The 26,495-nt window shown below is 38.6% G+C and overlaps 1 protein-coding gene across 1 annotated transcript in view; it reads left to right on the forward strand.

The window, feature by feature from the left end:
- The window catches only part of LOC128497639 (collagen alpha-6(VI) chain-like), a 275,508-nt gene that overhangs the window by 26,129 nt on the left and 222,884 nt on the right, over nt 1-26,495 (forward strand). The window contains exons 23-36 of the mRNA XM_053467803.1: nt 1,796-1,858; nt 3,625-3,687; nt 4,072-4,134; nt 5,215-5,265; nt 6,645-6,680; nt 7,343-7,405; nt 8,165-8,224; nt 9,045-9,080; nt 9,793-9,829; nt 10,372-10,383; nt 11,162-11,655; nt 12,454-12,550; nt 14,395-15,051; nt 15,770-15,857. Of these exons, the coding sequence (XP_053323778.1) occupies nt 1,796-1,858; nt 3,625-3,687; nt 4,072-4,134; nt 5,215-5,265; nt 6,645-6,680; nt 7,343-7,405; nt 8,165-8,224; nt 9,045-9,080; nt 9,793-9,829; nt 10,372-10,383; nt 11,162-11,655; nt 12,454-12,550; nt 14,395-15,051; nt 15,770-15,857 (1,820 nt within the window). The remainder of the gene's footprint in view (nt 1-1,795; nt 1,859-3,624; nt 3,688-4,071; nt 4,135-5,214; nt 5,266-6,644; nt 6,681-7,342; nt 7,406-8,164; nt 8,225-9,044; nt 9,081-9,792; nt 9,830-10,371; nt 10,384-11,161; nt 11,656-12,453; nt 12,551-14,394; nt 15,052-15,769; nt 15,858-26,495) is intronic.

Here is a 26,495-nt window from a genome sequence, read left to right on the forward strand (position 1 = left end):
GGTGGTGACTGACTGCTCCTCCCCCTAGCACACACATATCACAGCTGCCCCTCAACCATGACATCCCATGAGCCCTCACTTGATACTGAGGGGGAGAGAGTCAGCCAGTTAGGAGGACAAAAGGGGAGGGGCTTGTGGGGTGGAGCCAGGGGCGGCAAAATTATGTTTTGCCTAGGGTGGCAAAAATCCTTGTACCAGCCCTGGCCAGAATTAACCAGGACTTCGATGTCCTCCCTTTTGTTTGGTCCTGTTCCTTATATCTGGAAACTGTCTATATGCAGTGACCCTGAGAGTCTTTCAAATAAATCCAGTCACAAAGCGTATGATATAGTGACTTGCTAATGATGACAGCCAAATGGTTTAAATAATGGTGAAAGGTAACATAATATGGTGCCTAATTAAATGTCCATATATACGGTATGTAATTATAATCACAAATATTCCCTTCATAATCAATTCTAAAAGACTATTATAATAATTAAGTTTAAAAAAATTTACATTTCACTTTATATAGCATGATTCCTATGTGGAAATTCAAAAAATATGTATTATTCAACTTAAACATCACAAGGATTATCTAGAATCCGGAACAATGAAAAACTGCCACACAGCTGCGTGCTGATCACATCTGGATATCGTGCATTTTACAGTTGAAACTGTAGAGGTATTTTATGTTCACGATGTGCCTGAAAGAATCGGATGCATACTGAAATAGCTGCATTTCCAATGGCGTCGCAGAAAGGTGCGGTTAAAGATGCTGTTCCACCTACTCTGCTGTAATTTACACAATTTATAACTAAATGCAGTGTCGGACAAATAATTCCTAGTTTTGTTGATTGTATTCACCCTTCCCAGAAGTAATTCTTTATTCAAGTCTCATTCATAATTTTCCTGGGAACACTTGTCACGTGATGAGCACTAAGTTGTCCTCATAGAAACTGATTTTCTCAAAGATTTCTGTGTTGTTTCTGGTATTAAACCTTCAGATGGAAGAAAACCACCGCTGATCTCCGAAGATTTATTTGCTAAACAAAAAGATTATGAGATGAAAAATAAATGCTGCTTAGTTGAAAGCGTACAAATCTACTCAAGCTTTTATACAGTAAATAAGATTCCCTGTAAATTATACATTTTAGAATAACGTTGAGAGAGTTGAGAGTTTAAGTGCAGGCACAGTACAACAATGTGGCAAATGATCAAGCATCAAGGCTTTTTGGTGATTTAACGGTATTTAGTTGCTACTTACATCTATAATTCATTAACCATCAACCGGAACTGTTGATGTGCCAACAGATTAATTATGGAAATGAACACTTTCCAGATTCTCTTGCTAGGTCAGTCTGTGAGTACAGAGGAGATACTCAACAAACAGTGAACAGGGAAACATGCTCACTGCTTCAAAAGCTGTAATTACTGATTTTCCTGTACCCTGTACCATCACATTTGGGTCTGTCTTGGCATAAAAATACTGCATTACACTGAGCACAGGCACCTTTGCATTTTAACTAGGTATGTATAACACACGCACAGCCTAAACACTTTTAAATAGGCTCCAAAGTACCAAATATCTGTACTGGGTAGCCTAGAGCTCAATGGTGCAGGGTCATGCAGAGTATGTGACCACGCCCCCTTTAGGCCCCACCCCCTTTGTCTTAGGACGGAAATGTTGTTGCGTAATGTTATCTTTGGTCAATACTTATCCTACTGACGTTACAGAACAAATTCCAACCATGCAGGCAAAAAGAAAGGTCTGTCACTTAATACCGCTCATCATTTGTTGTTCATATTTCCACAGGGAGAAATTGGTATTCCTGGAATAAAGGGTGAAAAAGGATTGAGAGGACCAAATGGGGTTCCAGTAAGTCATAACAACAATTCTGTACATACAAACCAGGATTTATAATATCATAGTAATGATCAGACATATGTGTTTAATTGAATGCTTATTACAGCGCCCTTTATTTTGTGTTGGTAATATGATGATGCAAAAGATTCCTAGACAGGGGGTTTATTTACTAGAGTTGTCAGGAGAAATTGCAGAAGAGTTGTGGTTTCTACTCTTTGACTTCTCTCTACATGAGGTTGTAAGGGACATGAGCATAAATTCATATACATAAATACCTAACCAAATAACTACACACACTGATAAATAAAAACAAACACATGCTTGGATGAAACAGGCCGTGGCTTTTATTTAGTTTATCAAACATACATACTTCAATGTAACGAAATAACCTTTCAACCATTGTAACATAAACATAACAAGCCCTTGGCACAAGCCCAGGGCATCCGTAAAATCACATAATCTTGCCAACCGCCATAAAAGCCAGCCGGCATAACTTAAACTTACAGTTCCCCCTAGAGATATAGGGTAACTATACCCCGATAAAAGCCACGACAAAGAACAATAATATAATACAGGGTGGGTGGGAGGGCGCATCTTCATTAATTCCTCCATGGAGTCTTCAGCTCACCAGCCTCGCCACTGCTCACCAGACTCAGAGGTCAGTGCAGTATCGGCTCAGCGGTTCGCCAGGTAAGTGCGCAAAACCCCTCACAGCAGCCCTATTTATAGGCGGTTTTCCCGCCCATTGCGCAGCGCGAGGCGCCCGCGAGGCAAGCACGCGGCAGCACGCGACCACTAAAAAGCGCGGCAAGGCGCTAACGCATGCGCAAACGCGCAATTACTTACATAACCTTCTAATTTTTTTTTTTTTATATAAACTTCTGACCTTTCCCTGACCCCACAGCCTATCCCTAGCACTAACAACCTGACCTTTATTTGCCCCCACAACCTCATGCCAGCCTGCCTTATGGTTGCAGGCTTTATCATTATGGAAGTCCAACCCCAGTGAGGATCTTCTGTGGGAAGAGCTTGGCTAGACCTGTATAATACATAGTTAAATCAATAGTGAATAGTCTATTCATAGTGTCCTCTGCCATTAAGGACCAACTCAGCCCTTCCTGATGGAGAAGAATTCCAGCATTTGCCCTTCATAATGCCAAATTTAGGCAGCGACACTCCAGTGACCTGACGTATGCTGCCATCATAATAACCCTTTGTGCTTATGACTCTAAGAAACAGATAGATAAAAGAAGTAGTATAGGCAGACCAGATAGCAGCCATTATGGATAAGATGAAATGTCTTCATGAAATTCATGTGCAGTTCTTAGCAATATATTTGGTAGTTTAGTGATTTATCATAAAAGCTACATTTTAATTCCAGAGGTGAAACATTTCTATTGTATAATACATCCTTAATATCTCCTTTCTCTCCTTCTTTCCTTTTGATCTGCTCACGGTCCCTACCAACGCCATTCTCTACAGCCAACCCTGGCCTGTTCATCGTACCACCTCTACCAATCACTGTTATGTTCTTCTTTCTCACCTCCACCTTGCTCTTCTAACTGTTATTAGAGGATCAAACTAACTTTGACAAACCAATATGAGATAGAGTATGTTCTCTGGTCATAGGGTAACACAGGCGGATTAATGTGCCTTTCTAGGATGCTAAGTTTTCTGTGGAGTGTGTGAATCTGGTTTTAATGTGTATATTCTGTATATTGCAGTAATAATATGGACATATTTAATACTGTTACTTTTTTCATTGTAATCTAACTTAGGGTACTTTTGGGGCCGAGGGCAGTAAAGGAAACCCTGGGAATGCTGGTGCCAAGGGAAAGACGGTAAGTGAAGTGACATTTACTGTTTCTCCAAATCAGCATTTTATTGTGGATATTTGACCTCTGGTAGCTTACTTGTACATATGCAATTCTAGATCAGTGATCATGCTTTGAGTGTTAAGATTCATTCTGATTGGCTCAGTTAACATCAGTAAGAATATATATTTAATTTAAAGGGGCAGGTTACTATCCCCGACTGCCCTACTGGGGTGAACCCCAAGAAATCCCCAAAGGGTCAAATGTCATGCAAAAAAAGATTTGAGATTGACTCACCAAGGACAGACAGCCTCTTAATAATACTCTAACACCATGCGCTCACATACATGCCAAGTATATATACATATTTCCAAGTTTTTTTTAGATCAGTTCTGTTTATTTCTATGACAGGGAGAACCTGGAGAACTTGGCGATAAAGGAGACCCTGGACCAATGGGACAACGAGGACCTGAGGTTAGATAATGCATTCAGAACTAATCTACATTATTTTACCATTTGAACATTCCAGAACCCACATAGGATTACCAACATATACATAAAACATTCATATTCCTATAGACATATACACATCCACATAGTCTCTCACAATAACGTATACTAACACATTCCAGCACACATATGCAAACACATTCACAGGCACTCTCCATTACACAAATGCTTCCTCAAACACATACAGACAGGGCCGGCCCAAGACAAAATGCTGCGAAGTTTAAAATGCCCCCCTCCATTATCTGCCCTTCCTCTCCCTGCCGCCCCCCCATTATCTACCCTTCCTCTCCCCCCCCCGCCCCCCCGTACTTACCTTTCAGCAGTCCTGCGGTGAGTCTCCCTGCTCGGTCTCGGTGCCGGCTTGTAATGCTGAGCGCCGGAAATGACATCATCTTCCGGCGCTCAACATTACAAGCCGGCACCGAGACCGAGCTAGAGGGCTCGCAGAGGAGAGAGAGAGGGGCGCCGAGCGGGTACTGACAACTTGGTAAGATAAAACCACTCGGCGCCCCCTCTCTCTCTTCTTGGCTTTAAAAAAAAAAAAAAGTGCCGCCCCTTCAAAAGGGCCCTGCATACAGACACATATAGTTCATCCGTATTAAGATTGGTAGTGCGGGGATTTGGTGAACATCCATGATTAAGCTGGCGACCACATATAAGACCACATTTGCTTTGTGGGCTGGTGGAGAAAGACTTATGTAGACCATTTCTTTTGGTCTGCCTAGATTTTTAAATGGTTAACTTGGAAAATGTGTTATCAACAAAGCTAGGCAAACCATTAACACATGGGACGATCCCAGGTCTGTAGATCATCTCTTGAGACTGACCATGAGCAGATGAGCTTGACTGAAATTGGGTGGTAGCAAAGCAAATCTAGAAGTAACATTATACCTGTTTTAACTCAAACACTGATTTTTCAGCTTCCTAAAGTATGAAATTAGTTGACAAAAATTGTTTTTCTACTTTGTGGCTCTTCCAAATAGATAACAAAAATGTAAATATTAAGTTGTTTGTATGACTTCTGTATAACATCTTTGTTCACAGGGGGAAAATGGCAAGCTTGACTACGGAGGAGTTGGAAAAAGGGGAGCAAAGGTGAAATCATATCACACTTGTATATACACTATGTCCCAAATTAAGACAGCAAATATAACATTTTATTGTGTTGATAATCTAGAATAGCTGTTTTATGGAACACGTCACTAAATATTTGTGAACTAAGTGTTTGCTGATGGGCACTTACATCATGTAACAGAAAAGAACAAGATATCTTTGTGCACATAAAATAGATAGTAAGCCAGTGATATGCTCACAACAATAGTGTGCCTATTCTACCGTTTTTGGAATGCACAGTGCTGACGTGGGATATTATCTGTGATACTATTGGCACACTCTACTCTTCTGGGAAGGCTTAGAGTGTGTTTGTGGGAATTTGCCCATTCAGCCAAAGAGCATTTGTGAAGTCAGGAACTGATGTTGGACCAGAAGGCCTGACTCATTTCAATTCATTCAAAAGATGGTGAATGAGGTTATGCTCAGAGCTATCTGTACATGCCACTTGAGTTCCTCCACCCCAAATGTGTCAAACAATATTTTTATAGATATTGCTTTTTGCACTGTGGAACAATCGTGCTGGGACAGAAAAGAGTTTTTCCCAAACTGGTGCCACAAAGCTGGAAGCATAGAATTCTCTAAAATGTTTCTGTAGACATTTACATTACCCTTCATTGGAACTACGGGGTATGGCCCCAATCCTGAAAAACAGCCCCATGCCATTAAATCTCCTCCTATTTTGGCAGGTAGTAGACTTCCAGATAGTGTGATTCATCACTCTGGAGAACATGTTTCCGCTTTAGAGTGCAGTGGCGGTATGCTTTATACGACTCCAACCGACACTTGCCATTGTACATCGTGATCTTCAGTTTGTGTTCAGCTGCTCAGCCTAGAAACCCATTTCTTGAAGATGACGCACAGTGCTTGTGCTGATGTTACTTCCACAGGCTGTTTGAAACTCTTTAATTAGTGATTCTACAGAGAACAGTTGATTTTTGTACTTAAAAACACTTAATGATGAGGAGGGGTGTGCACATTTTGTTGCATAGTGTGTGAACAGCACACTTTTGTGTAATATAAGACTCTCTGGTTCTGTATATGAATGACCATAAAGGCTATATTTGTTGACTTCAATAGCTACAGAAACATTACTAGCATTGAGTATTGCCTCGCGAAGTAGTTGATTTTGGCTGTTTTATTTGGGGGTGTTGATTTTCACAAAGATTGAAATTAGTATTTACTTCTAATAGCTCATTTAATGTTTTATTTTTATGTACTACTGTGAAAGTATCTAGGAATCCTCTAAATCCTTTATTACCTGGTCCTACTTTTTCCGGACAAAGAGCCATAAGAATACTACCACATTATTTTTTATTTATAGTCATAACTTATTCAAATATTTGCATTTATTTTTTGCATAGGGAGATCGGGGATATCCAGGATATAGTGGTTTTAAGGTATGTATTAATATTCTGTGTGTCAATATGTAAATAAAAATTCTGCATAGCACAAAAAGATAGCTACGTAGTAGTTTAAAAAAAGCTCATCGTGATCCAGAAGGCAAAAAGCCCACATTGAAGCAAATTACAATGGGAAAATAACTATCATAATTATAATTTATGCTGAACCATCCAGAAATCCTAATTATAATGAACTATAATTATTATTATAATTATCATAATAGTGATTTCTGGATGGTTCAACATAAATCAGCAGAGTTGGGCTGCTGTTCTTGAACTGATAAATAAAAAGTCAAAATTATCGCACAAGCGGTTCAGTTACTGGTAACTTGGGTGTGAGATCATTGAAAACCAGACACAAAGTCGAGTCAACCCAGTGCATATGCTACTACAAACGCGTTCTAGGGGAATGTATCCCATCACAATATGGATGACTTTTCATATCCCCCTGGTGTCTCTCCTTTAACTAAAAAATGTAAATATTTTTCTTACTTCTTGTTGTACAATTAAAGTAGTGAAAACTATTCTGTACCTGTGAGTATAGCGGGTTTCTTGTGTGTTCGTAGACTTGATAAAGGCATTCTTCAAAACATGTAAAATTCAGTTGACTTATGAATTACTATTGCTTAATAATGCTGCATGGTTTTATTATTTCCAAGGGAGCACGTGGAGATCCTGGAGTGACAGGAGATCCTGGGAAAAAAGGTGTTGCTGGAAGATCTGTAAGTATATATGTTTATTTGTATAAAAAAAGACCACATCACCAACATCAGCATCATGTGATCTGCAAGACTGTCTTTACTATTCTCCCAGGTGTATCTAAGTCCTACTTATTGTGCCCAATGTGCCAACCATGCATCTCATATGTGTTGGTACTTTAAGCCATCCTTAACGATGTGGTGATATGATTCGATTATGAGATACCACTTTAAAGCTATTCTACCTATTCTGCTTACTTTATTACTTTTGTAACTTAATGCAGTTAAAATTGATGTTTTTCATTGAGCTAATATTCCATCAGTATAAGAGATCTGTTTGGGTTGTGAGGGTTTATGTGGCAACTTTTCCTATGCTAGTCCAATAAAAGATTTTAACTTTGGCTAATGACATCTTTTCTTGGAACAATATGGCTATATATTCCTTGTTATAACTAAACGCAGCATAAAACGCAGCATCATTCTAGCACTGATCAATGTCCAAACCCTTCCCAAAAAGAATTCTTTAATTATTTTTTTTTAAATGCATCTGTGCTTAAAATGCTGAACATTGATATATAGTTTTAGTTACTTAAACCATTAGGTTAAATAAAAAAGATAGCCTATGGTTTACTTGACAAATATAATAGAGAGTGCAATTTATGTGTTGTTTACGTGACACAATGTCTTTAGTACATTGTTCATTTCTTTTAGCCCACATTTAATTTACCTAGTCCAATAAATTTAAACGTAACCATTGACTATTGTTTTTCAATTCTGTTCGAGGTCCATGCACATGGAGGTGGTGTTGGTGATCCAGGAGCACCAGGACCTCAAGGCCGTAGGGTAAGGTTGTTAACACAATATACAATTGTGTTGTATGAATATTCCTAATTATACTGAATATACTGTGTTTAAAGGTGTTAAACAAAAAATAAAATGTATACTCAGTTTTAATTTTGTGAATGAAAGCACATTTTGAGGTTGAGAGACAATGTGTCCTGTCTGCTTAGATATTGTGTCTCTTATGATACATTTTAGTAGACCAGCGCTCACGGCTCAAGGCCTTTAAAGCATATGCAAGTCTACAGTACATCGTACTCTATGAACATCCACTAAGATGTATTTAAGACTTCTTTGGATCAGGCCCTGACAGGCCTTTGGGCAAACCAGGAAAATGCCACTTGGGCTGATGGTGCCCACACTTAAGTTAACAGCCACACGCTACAAGCGTGTAAGAGCGTAGCATGTGACATATTTATTTACTGTGTGTCTCGTCCCACAAATCAACCTATAGCAAAACTACATAAATAGGCCCGACCGTCAGCAGTCAAACAGTTAAACACCCAATACAAAGGCTTATTTCAGAAAAGTGACAGATCCACATTGAATTGGTACTGTTAGGTTATTAAATCATGTAAGTTGCAATTCAGTAAGTGAAATACTAGTATGTAATAAAATACCTTGTTCTAATATAGTGTGTAGATTATCTTAACAAATATTTATACATGATTATGTCTATCTCTTTCATAAAGATATAAACTTCAGTAAAGACAAATTCTGTGACAAGTAGTTAGTTTATTCACAACACAAAAAGCCCCCAATGAAACTTTAATTTTACTCTTAATTGCTTTATTATTACTAACATGCTTTATTTTTATTTTAGGGTAGAAAAGGACAGAAAGGTTTCACTGAGCTGTCGGTAAAGGCTATTATTTTATTTTTTATTTGTTGTGTGACATTTCACTCCTCTATTTCATAATTTCTAATTAAGCAGCCATCTTGTTTTCTGAAGGTTCCAATATATATTCTCATGGTGATGATATAGCCTTTTCCAAATAACATTAATTGGAAAGTGTTTTTTTTTTTAAAGCACAACAGTAATCTCATCTTGGTGTAGTATGTCTTGAAGAAAAAAGGTAAAAAAGTGTGGTAAAAAAAAGTGCAAGAGAAGAGAAGTCTAAAGGGTCTTAGCATGTGTAGCTTGGAAGAAGGATAAGAGAAATCAATATAATGGAACACATAATGGAACTGAGCTGGTTGTATGTGTGAAGCAGTCTTGCAGCTATGGTAAAGATTATTACAGCCAGGAAACGTAAAATCCAACGCATTAGGATAAGACTACCCTGGATGTAGGACAAAGCTAAGGCAAACGAAAAATAAGCAATTAGATGGGTAGAGTGGCCTTTATATACCATCAAATTACATGTTCCATGCACCTTTCTTGGGAGGATCAATGCACTGGAGATAACTGTAGGTGAACCATAAGTAATAATATATAAGTATGTGAAAAACCCCCACAACTCAAGCAGTTGCCACAGAGTAGTAGCACTCAGACTACAGGACAGCTGCCATATGTATAGATGTTGATGCAGGAGCCGGTAAATTAAAGTAAATGTTTTTTTATCATACAGGAATGTGATCTAATCAATTTTGTCCGTAATACATGCTGTAAGTATCTCTATCTTTATGTATCTTTATGTAACTTTATGTTTTTAATTCTTATGCTCATTTCTAGTTATAAATTTGGTAAAAGGTGATTTTAAATATCATATCTAAATTATTTTATTAAATATTTGAATGGAGTATATTGACATTTAGCGGATCATCATCTCAACAGAGGCTCACGTTAATAGAAAATGTTGAGGATGCTTGGTAACTGGAAGTTCCCTTTTTAGACAGAGTGGTCAAAAAGCACAGAACTTTTTAAGATCCAAGCTTATGATTAATTACCCCTTAGTTTGACCAGATCAAGGGGAATCACACTATGGTTCAACCAGGTAAAAGTGTTCCACTAAATTTTTGGTGGCACTTGTGCACCACTGATATAATCTTGCAGCGCATGTTGGCGCATGTAGGCATGTGTTTGTAAAAGAAAAACAATGATTCCTCCAGAGAAACACTTATGTTCCGTATCTTTATTGTGCAATTATTAATTATTTTTACAATATATTTTGTAGCTAATTGATAAATGTTTCCTCTCTCTGTTTCAGCATGCTATCAAGGTAAGAGCTATGGTTGTATTTTTTTTCTAATTTTAGTAGTCTTTGTTTTATCCATTCAGATTTAACAATAACCTTACCATGACTCTCCAGATCTTTACAGAGCTAGATTTTATATTTTCATTTGACACGGTGGTATTATGTATTAAAGGTGATTCTTCTGCAAAATGCTTAACATGGTATTTTCACCATAGCAAACAAGGAAATGATTGGACCATTTCGTTGATTTCTAGAGTGATCAGGAGTCTTTTCAAAGTTTGCACCAGATGTTCTTTTAATACATAAACCAGTTTTTACAGTTGACAAATTCCAGGAGCCCTTTTAGGTCAATGAACATCCTAATGCTAATGGTCTGTGGCACCAGGGCAACCCCAAGGAAGTGATTGTACAAGGGAGAAAGAATTCTGTGCCACCTCTGGCGCGGACCTCTACAGGACCAGATGACCCCACTGTTTACTTATTTATTAAGGAGTTCGAAAAATTCAGTAGCATTTTCTTTTTTCTCAGCAGATATGCAGGGTACGTACGTTTTTATATAAATGTTATGTAGTCAACAGCAGTACGTCTTATCTGTAACAGTGAGATAAGATTCAAGTGACATTAAACTCTTTTGAGTCTTAGAAAAATAATTATGCAAATCCTGCATACGTTAACAATAAGGTTTGCAGAAGAATTACTTAATAGTATAGATAAATAAAGTCAGTTTATTTATGTGATACAGTACAGTAAAGTAAAAATGCAGTCTTTTTTCCCCTTTCTTACGATTGTTCTTGGCTTTTAGGAAAACATCTGTGCCCTGCTTATCCAACTGAACTGGTATTTGCTCTTGATGTGTCTGCTGACACCACCCCAAAGATATTTACAAAAATGAAAGATATTGTAACAACTTTATTGGAGAACATGACTATCAGAGAAAGTAATTGTCCAATTGGAGCCAGAGTATCTGTGGTATCCTACAATCTAAAAACCGACTATCTTATACGCTTTTCTGACTTTCATCACAAAGAGAAACTGATAAGAGCTGTGAAGGACATCGCTCTGGCTAACACAGCTAAAGGTCATGATATTGGTGGTGCCATGAGGTTTGTAGCCAGGAACATTTTTAAGCGCTCTCTTAAAGGTGCCACTGTCAGACGAATTGCAGTTATTTTCAGCAGTGGACCCTCCAATGATGTGGTGTCCATCAACACAGCCATCATGGAATTCAGCGCGCTTGGAATAATTCCAGTGGTCATTGCGTTCACTCCATTACCAGGACTCAAGCATGCTTTTACAGTAAGACTTTCCATAAACTGCATATCTTATTTTAATATGCTAACATATAGATAGATGGATGGAAGCTATAGCATATTAATTTATTGTATTTCCTGAAGTATTTCAATTTAGCTAATAAGATAATCATTTTTATCTCATATTTGTTACAGTGTAATTAAACACCCTTGTGAACAACCTCTGTTTAGACAACCCGCCCTGTACATTCTAAACTAGAAGATTTTGTGTACTGCAATGTTAGTCATTTGTGTTTTTTGTTTTCTAGAAAAGAGATTAAGGAATATGCCCTATTAACATACTTAATCATTTACTTTAAAATTAACATTGTGTTGATTCCCAACCTATGATCTTGGGAGAACTTCACTGCACTTATGAAATTGCATTCAGTAGATTATTATTTTTGTCTAGACTCCAAAAACTTGTAGAAGACAAATTAATATAGATGTTTCCTGTTAGTCCACAAATCCAAATTGCATTAATCTTGTTTATTAAAAAGTTACTTCAAATAAATAAAAAAAATACAATTATAGACAGCAAGAGGGTTATGTCCAACTAATTTAAATCTAGTGTAAAGGGTATCTATTCCCACTGAAGCATAATTGTCAAAAGGCAGTTCTATGATGCCCAATATCTATTCACTACCAAATACTGATAGCTCAATATTCTTTGCTCATGTTACGTACATATTGTAGTTTATTTGAATAGTTCCAGCAGGTATGTTGCAATCATAGTCCCTATATATTGTCATAGATACAAAAAAGCTATATTTTTAATTCAAAATATTTTTTTTCTTTTATACAGATGGATCTCACTGGAACATTTCAGCTGATTGATATTGCTGTAGATGAGGACTACAATCCTCTACTAAAAACCATGCAGTTGTGCACCCTCTGTTTTGGTACGGTATGATCAAAATATTATATTTTTCATTGGATTCTGTGAGACAATGTGTATGAGAATATACAGAAAATCATCGCGTATGGCATTAAGTGTTGTCACAGAACATACAGTCCCCTCCACTGATATTGGCACTCTTGGTAAATATGAGCAATACTGTGAAAACGTATTCTTTATTGTTTAACCCCTTGATCTTTTCTTTAAAAGAAAACACATACATATGCTCTACTTGGATGGATATTAAACAGTTGTGAAATATATGTGTGACACAATTATTGGCACCCCTAAGAATTCATAGGAGAAAAATATATGTGCGGCAAAAGGTTGTTGAGGTTCACAAAATGGGAAGTGGCTATAAGAAAATAGCAAAAGCATTGAAAATGTTATGAATAAATCTGGAAGAGGACGTGTGTCTATGCATGTCTCAATGGACTGTGAAGAGGATGGTTCAAGTGGCCAAAAAACCTACAAGAATCACAGCTGGGGAATTGCAGAAGTTAGTTGCATCTTGGGGTCAGAAAGTCCCCAAAACTACAATCTGACGTCATCTACATCACCAAAAGTTCATCCAAGAACGAATTCAACCGTCTTCAGTTTGCCAGACAATACTGGAACTTCAAAAGGGATCAGGTTCTATGTTCAGATGAAACAAAAAAAGAGCTTTTTGGCGATAAACACCAGAGGTGAGTTTGGCGCACACAGAGAGGTAGCCATATGGAAAAGTACCTCATGACCATGGTTAAATAAAGTGGTGGCTCATTAATGTTTTGGGGCTGTTTTTCTGCCAGAAGACCTGGACATTTTGTTAGGATACACGGCATCATGAACTCTACCAAATAACAACAGATATTAAATGAACACCTGACTGCCGGAAGCTTTTTAATGGGCCATGGTTGGATCTTCCAGCAGGACAATGATCCAAAACATCAAAATAAACACAAAAATGGTTTACTGTCCACAAAATCAAGTTCCTAAAATGGCCGTCCCAGTCCCCTGACTTGAACATCATAGAAAACCTCTGGGGTGAACCAGCATCGACTTTGGAATTTTAAGGATCTGGGTAGATTCTGCATGGAGGAATGGTCTCAGATCCCTTGACACCTATTCTCCGACCTCATCAGACATTATAGGAGAAGACTCAGAGCTGTTATCTTGGCAAAGGGAGGTAACACAAAGCATTGATTAAAATGGTGCAAATAATTATGCCACACATATATTTTTTGCGATAAACATGTGTTGTATTTGCAATTGTTTGCTATCCATGACAGCAGAGTATTTTTGAGTATCTTTTGAAGAAAAGATCAGAGGGTTACACAATAAAAACAAATTTTCACAACATTCTTTGCTTATATTTACTAAGGGTGCCAATAGTAGTGTAGGGCACTGTAAGCAGTAGTAACAGAGAACCGGCTAAAAAATGGTGGCTGAAGCCACCAACTAGAGTGCAAGACCCAGCCATTGCAGTTAGATGCGTATGTGCTCACTAGTATATCAGTATGCGGTTAAGAAAACAGTCGTGTCGGAAAAATTATATTATCACAAGTAAAACACTCTGTAGTACACCTGAGCCTTATTTGCGGCATCTGTTTCCACAGACCCATGAACTAGATTGGTGTTGAGCTTTTGAATGTGAAGAGGCACCTACCATGTGGCAGTTCATAATAGAACTGATGATGCAGTCTGATATTTAAGACAGATTATGACTGTAAAAACCCCCCTGAAGGCTGTATCTCACCTCCAGTCCTTAAGATGGGTGATAATTTAGAAAGAAATACGTAATACTTAAATAAAAATATAAAGTAACTTGAATTGATTGCATCCCCCTAAAAGTTTTTATTGTTTTAGATGCATGTAAACCAGATGCCCTGTGTGTTGAAAGCAGACCCCGTCAGATAAGGTCATATATGGACATTGCTTTCCTTCTGGATAATTCACATAACTTGAAAGATGATAACTTTGATGAGGTGAAGAAGTTCCTGAGCACGGTAATAGATCAGCTTGAAATTTCATCCGAACCAAAGACTTCTAACACGGGTGACCGGATGGCTATAGTGACCAGCAGCTTTCGCGCGTTTAACCAAACCCCTCATGTTGAGTTTGACTTATCGACCTACATTGGCAAGAATCAAATCAAGAGTCACTTAAAGGAAACAGCTTATCTTCTGAGAGATCCGCCTGCTTATGGCTTTTCTTTGGACTGGACAGTTGATAACATTATGTCAAAGGTTCCAAATCCGAGAAGAAATAAAGTCATCATAGCAATTTTATCTGGAGAGACGAGTCTTTGGGATAAGCAAACACTTGAAGAAGCCTCTCTGAAAGCCAAGTGCCAGGGTTATGCTATATTTGTGCTATCACTTGGTAGACGGTACAATAATACAGAACTGACAGAGCTTGCTAGCATGCCATTGGACCATCACCTTCTTCAGCTTGGCAGAACTCATAAACCTGACCTTGATTATGCTGTTAGATTTATTCAGATCTTCCTAAATTCTGTAAGAGGTAAGTGTTTTTCAATGGTTTATTTTGCAATGATGTTCATCACTGGGATTTCATTAAATGACTTGTGATTGTGTTTTTCTATTTTTTTTTCCATGTTGTAGACATGCTGTTTTTAAGGTATTTTGTACTAATTTGATTAATAACTAGGAATTCTTGAGTAATCCTACTTAATTAAGACATATGGCTAAGAAATGGATAACGAGTCATTGAACTTTTGAAATACCGCACCTTTGGCCTTTGATAGAAGCCAGATACTTGTCATCATTGTTAGAATACACAGTACTTTCAACTGATGATGCATCTGATGAGCTGTAGATGCTCACTGTCATAGTGTGTCTCAAATATTGAAGTATATTGTAAGCACTCCTGCGGTCTACATTTGGCTCCAGTTTTGGCTACCTGAAGCATCCAGTCACTGCCAGCTGCATTGAGGGTCTCTCTAGACCCCCTGGAAATCTCATCAAAGCCAATACTGGTACCGGCTGGCAGCGAGTATGCACACTTGTTGAGCAGGGGATGCATGCTACATAATGTATTTCCTGTGAGCCAAAGAGCTGAACGGCAGGGAAACCGTACAACTGCAAAGAGGGGACTCGTCATTCATTTGCACATGAAAAGAATGTTAACTAAAAGGAGGCACTCAAAATGTGTTAAATAAAGGCTAAATGGTAGTTGTTTGGAAAAGAGATTAAAATGCTGTTTTATGTCGTCTTAACAGGGGCCATCAACAAGTATCCATCTGAAGAGCTCAAAAGCAAATGTTCCAGAGTTACCTCACTTAACAGTAGCAGAGACAAAAGGAAGGCGTGAGTGTCCTACATGAGATTTTGACTCTGTAGGCATGTCTTTTTTGTGTGGTAGAACATGAAATTACTTTAAAGGGACACTCCAGCCATGATCATTGATCGCAATGGATTACACCACGTTGGACATTGAAGGACAGACCACATTGCAGCGCGTAGCCTGCCTTGTCGTGTCTGTTATGATGTACAGAGATAGAGATTATCATTCCCCCAATGTTTTACCTTCCTATCTGTCAATCCATTTTGTAAATCATACTCTACTAGCTCTACTCAGGTTATACTAGATGAAAACGTTCTTATTGTCTTCTGCAAACTTTTTAACGCAGAGACTGTGCCATTTCTGTTATAGTGTGGAGGAGAGGAGCGCTGGTTACTCTGTATCCGGCGACTTCATATGTGAAATTACATGAAACTTTGGTATCACTTGGCATAAAGTTAAATAACATTTTATATTTAGTATTGGCCAATTCTAAATATTTTAAGTTAAAGAACATAATGAAAAAAAAAAAAAGCTTCCTTTTTAAGCTATTTTACATTTACCAAGAGGGTAGTAGATAAATAGAACAGGGTCCCATCAGACATGGTTGAGGCTAACACAATGAAGGAATTTAAACATGCATGGAATATGAATAAAGACTATAAACCAATGAGATTTTATTTTTTATTTCCTTATTTGTTTTATTTGATTTTACCCATACATTACTGAACACTACCTTTTAGATAACTACCTCCTCTATGTGACATGATTACTGTAGAATCCTGGGTGCAGATGAAACTCAGCACTGTTGGCGGGTTTCATTGTCACTGTTGGTTTTATGCACTTTAAGGAATAATCTAGATGATGACAAATCCTTTGGTGCAGCTCAACGAGTAAAAACTGTTACTGTTATCTTCATGCCTTGCTGCCTACTACCTTATAGACTATTGCTAATACCCTTAATAATCTGCGTGTCACTAAAAACAATATCGAAATAAAATATATATTATTATGTGTTGAATGTATACCTGCTCTTGATTTGGGTAACAAACAAGTGATGAACCAGATAAAATAATCCCTCTCTGTGATGCCGAGAAGTGTTGTGGTGAGAGATCCCTGATATACAAGACACCTGCTGGATTACCTGTACAGCAATGGTTATCAGTAGACCTATTCTTTCATATACCTTTTGCCTTACTGGTGCGCTTCCAGTTTCCTGCCTCTAATAAGCTTCTCACCCCAAGTTTATTTCCTGCTAGTTCTCAGAACACCTTTAGATGATGCCCAACAGAAAGACTAAGGCTAAAGTGGAGTGCAGCCCAGAACTGGATCAGCCTGCCTACAGCCATGCATGAATCTGAACCTGCCCCTGCATCGAGACACCTACTTGATCCGGCACGATCAAATCCGGCTTGATTCGAGACACCTACTTGATCCGGCACCCAGTGCCGAAATCCCTGTTCCGCCCAAGCCGAGTTGCTCAGAACGGTTGTCTAAGTCTGTGCTGCCCTTCAATGGTTGATGCAAGAAGAGGCTCCTACTGGCAGCCAATAGAGTCGCTCTTACAGACCTTTAAAATCCTAGCAGCAAAGCTCCATATTAACCTCTGCTAAATAAAACGAATAATGTACACATATATTTGCCAGAAAAGACGGGCACGGGAACAGGCAAATATTCATGGAATACAAATGTGTTTTTTTTTACACATAGACGAACATGGGCCGGTGCCCAAGTCTAGTTATCTGTTTTAAACTATTATAGTAATGATTAGTGAATCTCTGCTTAAAGTGGTTCTGAGTATCATTGTATTTAAAGTAAACTATTCTGACCATCCTTGTTTCATGAAGAACTTTTGGTATTCTGAGTTTGATGAAACTTTTTTTCTACATTATGCTGTTTTGATGATTTTCTTGAGCCGAACTTCATGGCTCCATCATTGGGATTGTAGACATTTTGCTAGCTGTCTGGCTAATTGTACTTAATGATTAGCTTTGACTTTTGGATACATGTTTGCACATTTTATTATTTCACATGGAATATTGCTACATTTGTCCATTTTTATGTAATTCAATCTTTACACTTTGGTATTTATCCCATCATTTGAAGTCAATTTACACCAATTTACTAAGCAATAATAAATAACAAATCATGAAATATCTCATTTTTATTTATTGTTACAGATTCTGCAGCGCTGTACAAAGTGTATACAGGACATAGCAATAAGTATGTAACACAACAAGATATACAGAAAAAACAGGTCAGAAGAACCTTGCTCAAAAGAGCTTACAACCTAGAGGATCATTAACTCTTTGATCCGTAGCGAGTGGATCTTCGTATTCATTGTTAGTTGTATTACATGACTGTGGAGACTCCATGCGAGTCTGCTCCTCATAATTAAAATATTTTAGTTACTATTAGCAGGGAGCTTGTCATACTTAACTGATACTTCACTATCATCTGATGTAATAATGTAGTGTGCAGCCGCTGTCTGGTGCGCATGCATCCTGCATTACCTGTGGATCCCTGGCTTTAAAACGTCTATACTTATTTCATGACCCAGAATAGATTTTGTTTGGGAAAATAAAACAAGAATACAGAAGGAGATTATGTATTTATTTAGGTCACATGGAGAGTCGGGAGAGTTTGACCCCGTTATTTTGAACACAATAAGAGTACTGGGTTTCCCGTTACACCCTCCCAATTGGAAATTCTGCTTTAAGATTCGCAAAACAGGAAAAGTGGGAAAATACATCATTATAGAGGTGCAATGTTGATCCTACAAAAAGATTGACAAACTATGCTTCATGTTTGAGTAAGGATGAATCGTTTTAAAGTGCTTATGAGACAGGATTCAAAGTCACATGAAAAGTTCTTCTTGAGCATGGAATAATATAGAGTATTTGTCAGGATTCTGTAGGATCCTATGTTACTAAGCCATACCAGATTAATTTACTACTCCCTATCCTACTACACTTTATTTAAGATCCAGGTCAGAGATTCCAAAGAGCTAAAAACCCTCATTGAACTCCAGAATAAGATTCAGTCTTTGCTTCAAGATTGCATGTTCTAAGAGTTCCTATCAGTAATTCTGGAAACCTGAACCCCTGACAGAAGCACCCGGTGAGAGGAATCCATGTTCACTCTGAGACTCTGAGTTCCTTCACTGTATGGAGGAATCTTCTGTTCCAAAAGTGTTTTTGATTTAAACATTCAGAATCCCTGCTGTTTCTGGGAAACCTACATCTGAAAGCGATACTTATTTCTTCCACTTGTAACATTGACCACTTCCCTGCTTCTGTTTCCAGTATCTGCTGAATCTGCAGTATACCGTATTGGCTCGGATATAGGCCGCACCCTAAAAGTTAGGTGCTTTTTTAATGAAAAAGGTTTCTGTCCCCCCCCAGATATACTGCCACTCTGTTCCGAAGATGTACCCCCCCCCAGATATGCTGCCACTCTGTCCCCAAAATGTCCCCCCCACACCAGACTTACCGGTGTAGACTCCACGGGGTCTTGCAGGCCGGCAGGGGACATCTACACATAACACTTCAACTTCCGGTGCCGGCACTTCCGCCGTGGGAAGTACCGACAAGGAAGATTGTTCACGCAGATGTTCACCGGTTCAACCTCCGCTGCCGGCACGTCTGCAAGATGTGTTTTAAAAATCTCCCTTGCCGGGACTCCCCCCGTGGGAATTCCCGGCAAGGGAGATTGTTAAAGCACATCGAGCAGACGTGCCGGCAGCGGAGGTCGTTCACGCTCATCGCCGCTGCTGGTGAACGCCTGCGTGATGCGCTTGGACAATCTCACATGCCGGCACTCCCCCCGTGGAACGTGCTGGCAGGGGAGGCTGTCTGAGCACATCCGAGAGTAGGATACAGGTCCCCTGCACCGCTGCCGGGGATCTGTATCCTAACCACGTTGCCTGCCCGGCGCCCGGAACTGCATGTCTCGGGCGTCGGGCGCTAGACCCCGAATATAGGCCGCACCCCCACTTTAAAGACTTAAAGTGGAGGAAAAAAGTGTGGCCTATATTCGAGCCAATACGGTATATAGAGTTGAATCAGTGAGTTGTGATAACCCTGCAATGTCTGCATGATTTCTGGGATTATAGACAAGACACCTCACCTGTTAATATTGCCATTAATCTAGGGCAGGGGCGTCCAACATGCGGCCCGCGGGCCACAGGACCTCGAGGTGCGGCCCGTATGAGATCGGCAGCCAGGATCACAAGAGCCCTGCTGCTTACTTGTGGGAGGGTCTATCGCACTGCACAGAGGAAGCGGGAGGCCACGCCCCCTGCTGAAGTCTGTGAGCGGCATCGAGAGCTGTAGTGCAGGTAAGGGGGTGGGGGAGGGTGTTTGAAATAGCATGCGTGATTGAGGGAATGAATCTGTGAATGAATGAATTTGTGTGTGTGATAGCATGGATGTGTAAGTGCTGGAACCTAGGCATGATGGGACTGCCAAGTCAGCCAGTACATGCTGAAACCTGGCTAGGTGCCCCCTTGTGTATTGATGCTGCCAGCAGTATGGGGTCTGCACTTACAGCCACCCTGTACCCGCATGTACTGGCTGACTTGGGATGATAGGAGTGTGATTGCTAACAGCAATCTGCTAACAGCAATAACAGTCCCATCATGCCTAGGTTTCAGCCATTACTGGTTGTCTGGGTATAAAAGAGTGTGTTTGCTGTTAGCAATCACACTCCTATCATGCCAAGTCAGCCAGTACATGCTGAAACCTGGCTAGCTGCCCCCATTGTGTATTGATACTGCCAGCAGTATGGGGTCTGCACTTACAGCCACCATGTACCAGCATGTACTGGCTGACTTGGGATGATAGGAGTGTGATTGCTAACAGCTAACAGCAATCTGCTAACAGCAGTCACAGTCCCATCATGCCTAGGTTCCAGCATTTACTGGTTGCCTGGGTATAAAAAGAGTGTGTTTGCTGTTAGCAATCACACTCCTATCATGCCAAGTCATGTTGTTGATTTTTTTTCCAATTGTGGTGTGTTAACGCACTAAAATTGTACAAAAAATACAATAACTATTAATTTATATATGATTGTTGACAGCAATCACACTCCTATCATGCCCAGCTAACCAGCACATGCTGGAATCTGGGTATGCCTGAGATTGCTGTTAACAATCATAATATATAATTTGTTTGTACAATTTTGGTGTGTAACTTACTTTTATTAAAAGTGTGGGATTTTTTAAAATTATTTTTAAAGGTGAGGGGTCATTTTCAGTTTCGACTAAGTGAACCCTGAATTTTCGGTTTTGGTCCAGAATTTTCATTTTAGCGCATCCCTAAAATAAATAGAACTATTTCATTTTTACTTATCCAGAATCCTGAATTTGTAGTCACAAAATTTTCTAGGCCCAGAAATCAGTGAGAGGAAAAGTAAAGGTTTTGTGTCATTTACTTTATTTTAATCTGTATATCTTATTAAAGGCCATATTTTCTCACAGTGAAAAATGAGTGTGGACCTCGCACGTATACAATTCTGATGAAGTGGCCCACTGCAAAAAAAACTTGGACACCCCTGATCTAGGGTATTCTTCATCTATCATAAGAGACATTGATGAACAATGAAAAAAACCTTTTTACTACCTTTTTTCTTCATATTTTGCTTTAATTGGAAACCTGCCAATTATTTGTTTCATTACGTTCTTGTACACACTTAAGAAACAAGAGAAATTTAAGAAACAAGAGAAATAATTATATCATGGACTTAGTTGGAGGTAATGTTTGAAGCCACATTTTGTCAATTATTCTGTCAAACACCGTGCATACTTGGTTTCAATCAGATATTACATTAATATAGGTTAGCATTGACACAAACCTGTTTCAATCATTTTTATTCTAATAAGCTTCCATTGTTGTCAGCCATGTGATACTTTGGGAGAGTTGGTCAAACGCCTAATGTATCTGTTCCTCCCAGGTGAGAACAAGACATTGTGCTGCATGGGTCCAAGGAGGAAATGCTGACTCTCTCACCCACCACAACCTAACCATGCCCACATCCATTATGTTATATCAATAAATGAATAAATAATACATTCACTCTTTTAATGGGTTTTTGGGTAGGCCCACCAATATCTCTGTGGTCCTTTACCCCAGTTACCTCTTTGTGCTCTGCAGGCCAATCCTGAGCCTCCACCACCTGGGAGTTGGCCTGCAGAGCACTCCACAGTATGGGTTGAATTATATTGGAAACTTCAGTATGTCAGTGCCCTCCACAGTCTGCAATCAGGGCAGTTCAGCCTTTAACCTCTTCACTGCCAACTCTGCCGCAGCAAACAGCTCTGTATCTTGGACTGTCTGCTGGAAGATTCTGCCGGGGCATGGGTTTCTAGCAGGCCTCTGTTCCTAGGCCTCTCTCACTCTCCCTCTCTCTCAGTATGGGTCCTTCACCTCTGGCATCCAACTCTGAACTCCTCTACCCAAACTCCAATGGCCCCTTTTATTCACCTCATGCCATGTGGTTTTCAGTTCGCCATCTGCTGGTCACTCCATAAGAACTGCAGGTGAGTCAGTAACAGCAGCAATCACTAAAAACCCTTGAGGGGTTACACTCTCTTTTACATTCCCATTCAAACATTCACGCTTAAGGACAATACTGTTTCTTACTTGTATGGTGGGACAATGGTTTTTTTTAACATTTTTCAGTGTTGCTGTTTAGCTGTGATTTTCTTCTTTCTCATTTCATGCTCCCACACATATTATATATTGTTTCTTTCAGGACAAACATGGCTTTCTTTCGATACCATTATTTTTATCATATCATCTAATTTACTATAAAAAAAAATGATTAAATATGGTGATTTTATGTTAAAAAAATTACTTTTCTCACTTTTTAAACAAAATACTTTTACTCGTCTGCAAAAACTAATGAAAAAACCTGCTAAATATATTCTAATATTTGTCCTGAGTTTAGAAATACCCAATGTTTTTATGTTTTTTTCTGCATATTATGGGGCAATAAGTACCAGTAGCGTTTTGCTATTTCAAAACCATTTTTTCCCATTCAGAAAATTCCTTGTAACCCACTTTCAGCCTCTACACCACTGTTAATCAAAGTGGTGAAGAGGCTATCCAAAGACAGTAATACATTCAATGAATATGTCTATTTAGTGATTTGTGACAAACCAAATATTTGTCTCATTCATCTTATAGTAGATAAACCACATGGGACATGGTAGAGTTAGCAGCACACGATAAGGACATCCAGGAATCCTTTGGAAAAGTCTGCAAGTTTTTATGTCTGAACCTCTGAAGATAACCTGGGTGGTAAAGAAACAAGTCAGGGAAAATTATATAAAATGTCAATAAACAGGATAGGAAAGGCAGAGATAAGTGAGATAATTCTTTATTTCCTTGTATTAGTTTCTGATATGTATTCCCTTTATGGTCTCAGACACTGAAATAACCAGAACAGCTGAAACGTTGTTACTTTGTTACCTGTGAAGCCTCACAGAGAAGGAACATGAATGGCCACTGAACAGGGGCAAGCAGAGATAATAGATACAACCACAACCCCACCAACCACCCAAACATTTCATCTTAAAGACATTCATATGAAGTCCAAAAGCAGCTGGCAGGGAAACTTTTAGGCATCCGATTTTACCACCTACCAAGAACATCATTCCCGTGAGCTGAAACGCCGAATGCGTGAATAATTATAATACATCATGGACACCATTGGCACTGAATTTTTTTATATGATAGCTATAACAATTTTCCCTTTATATAGATATATAATTATATAACATATGATGATAATGGTGAAAGCAGAAATTGTAACAAATGAATTACTGATATAACAATATATTTTATTATTCAAAATCAGAATTTGCTGCTTCCTGTGAAAGAATGTAAATAACCCTGTTGTAAATAGTAGAGATGCAGTAGATTTCTCAGAATATACATAAAAAATCTTAAATATATCCTGATCCTGTCCCATGTGGAGGCCAAAAATAAGATTTCACTTGGACCCTACATGTTACACGTTGTCTTCTTTGGATCCTAAACCAAAAAATGCAACGGGGAACACAACTGTTATTGGTGAAGTCATTGCAAAACGCATCTCCTTCCTTCAATCTGGTCAGGACGGTGGAGCGATTAAAGTGAAGGTCGTTACAGCTGCCTCTAGGGTGCTGCATGGGTGTAATGCAATACCGATGGAGGAAGCCGGTTATGGATGTTCAGTTTTATAGATGTTGTATATATATATATATATTAACTATAAATAGTGTGCGTGTGAATAAGATGTATACATACAGTATGTAAGTACATCATCTCATAAATAGAGACATGTATATTTCCACATAGACCCATCAGACTGATGTACTTACACATATTGTAATGTGAAGATGTTTGTAAATGCATATAAGTGGCTTAAACCTAAATCAGTATTTCCTAAAATAAAAAGATGTGCCTGTCCTGGGCATGGCTACATCCCCTTATTGTAATAACCTAAACCAAATTCTGCTGTGAGGCTGTTCTACTTGTCTTACCACCCCTAAGTACATTTTCTGTTTGATGATGAGCGTGTTCTGCCATATTTGTGAAAAATATATACAAAAAAGAGAAAATCAATGAGAAATCTTGAAAGTTGACTCTTTATTTAAACTATAAATTATCCAAGGCTTCCTAAGCCTTACCTGATGGCTAAACTTGCATTGTGTGCTAACATTGTCACTGTGCTGTAAACTGCAGCTTTAGTGAATAAGTCACTTGGAGATTAAAAGTCTCCAAGGTCTATGTAACAGCCCAAATAGTGTAATTTGCTTTCTGTGTCCAAAAAAGCTCAACAATATCTCATAACTTTATCATGATCATTATAACCGCTATAATCTCTTTGGAAATATTCTAAGCTGTGGGTAAGAATACTGAATCATAATAAACTATCTCCATTTCTTCTGCTATATTAAACATCACCTCAGAACTTATAATTCCTATTGCCCCCAGGCTTCTCCTATTATATTTTTATTTACATGGCATATCCATATGATGTTAACATGGGGATCCTCATGCACCTCTGTGGGGTTCTAAACAGTTATGACATCAGTTGCCTGCCAACTGATGTGTTGACCGCTGCCACCAGACTCATTTTCTGTTTATCTGAGGAGACAGCAGAAGCGGTTTGATAATCGTGTGAAAAATGTGGCTGAACGTCATAAACAGTTCCATGATGCCTCCAGAGGCCGGGTAAGAGAAGAAAGGGTTGCAGGGAAATATATTTTAGGATGATTTTTGAATCCTGTGCTGTGGGAATTGTATATTCGGGGCATCATTTTTCCATCAGAATATCACGTGGGCAGATACAATACATCTTAATTTAGCACATAATATGAGAACTACATCACATTTTAGTTACAGAGCACCAGCAGGTTCTGTGGTATCAACACACGTTAAATAGTTTCAATGGGTTTCTGCAAAAGAGATAATTGGGACAGATGAATGGGACAAACAGCAAGTGACGCGAGTCCCACCATCTCTGAAACACAAATTCATCACTAATTCTTTTTTGCCACTAATGGCAGTAAAATGTATAAACTTTTAAAGGAAGGCTTTGGCGTTTAGGCAGATAGGTTCAATGTTTGTTGTACAAAACATGGTTGCCATAGCAAGAAATGGAATGTTACAAATGATATGGCCATTCCCATAGCTTTTCAGAAACATCACTTTTTATACATAACCCTAATTCCTTCATTATTAAGGCTATGGTGTTGCCAATTCCAATGAGATTTCTTCTATGGATGTTCAACCCTGAACCCCTTTTTTACTTTACAGAAGAGACAATAAAACTAATAAGAAAACATGTCAGCAGGGATCATTTTCCTACGTACTAGTAACATGAACTAATATATCAGCTGGCAATATGCAGACAGATGTTTTTTCTCATTCTTCAATTCTTACAGACAATTCCTGGGGCTGTTGATATCTAAAAAACATCCTTGTAAGGGGTTCATAGCAATTATTTATACCAAAGCAAGCACAACAATATTCTATTCACTCTATTTTCTAGGAAAGCTAACAATGGGATCAAATCAGTCCTAAGGGCTACGCAGCTCATTTACCCCAAGTAAGTAATCACTGAATGTTTGCTGATAAGGGTTTACTTTGAAATTTGGAGATGAATACGGTGCAAACATTTACTATTCCAATGTACATATAGGGTAGATTCAACCCTGATCCCCTATTTTACTTTTAGTGTAACCCACAACAGATAGAGATTCTGTGTTATATGAATAGGCCAACAAACCGTTAAACACCACAGAAAATACAATAAAACAAATCAGAAAACATTATTTATTATTTAAGACACATCAAGACACAATATTCTATTCACTTATTGTTTTGTTTTTCCCTTCAATAGAAAAGCTAATGATGGACTTAAACCAGTCCCAAGGGCTCCACAGCTCATGTGCCCCAGGTAAGTAACCAATAAATGTTTGTTCTTTAGGGTTTACTTATAAGAAACATTCTCGTAATGGGTTCATAACAATTATTTATACCAAGGAGCACACAAGAATATTCTAATCAATCTTTCTTCTGTTTTTTCCCTCAATAGGAAAGCTAAAGATGGGTTCAAATCTATCTTAAAACCCCCGCAGTTCATGTATGACGGGTAAGTAACCAATGTTTGTT

This window comes from Spea bombifrons, chromosome 5 (genome assembly GCF_027358695.1).
Source record: "Spea bombifrons isolate aSpeBom1 chromosome 5, aSpeBom1.2.pri, whole genome shotgun sequence".
Lineage (NCBI taxonomy): Eukaryota > Metazoa > Chordata > Amphibia > Anura > Pelobatidae > Spea > Spea bombifrons.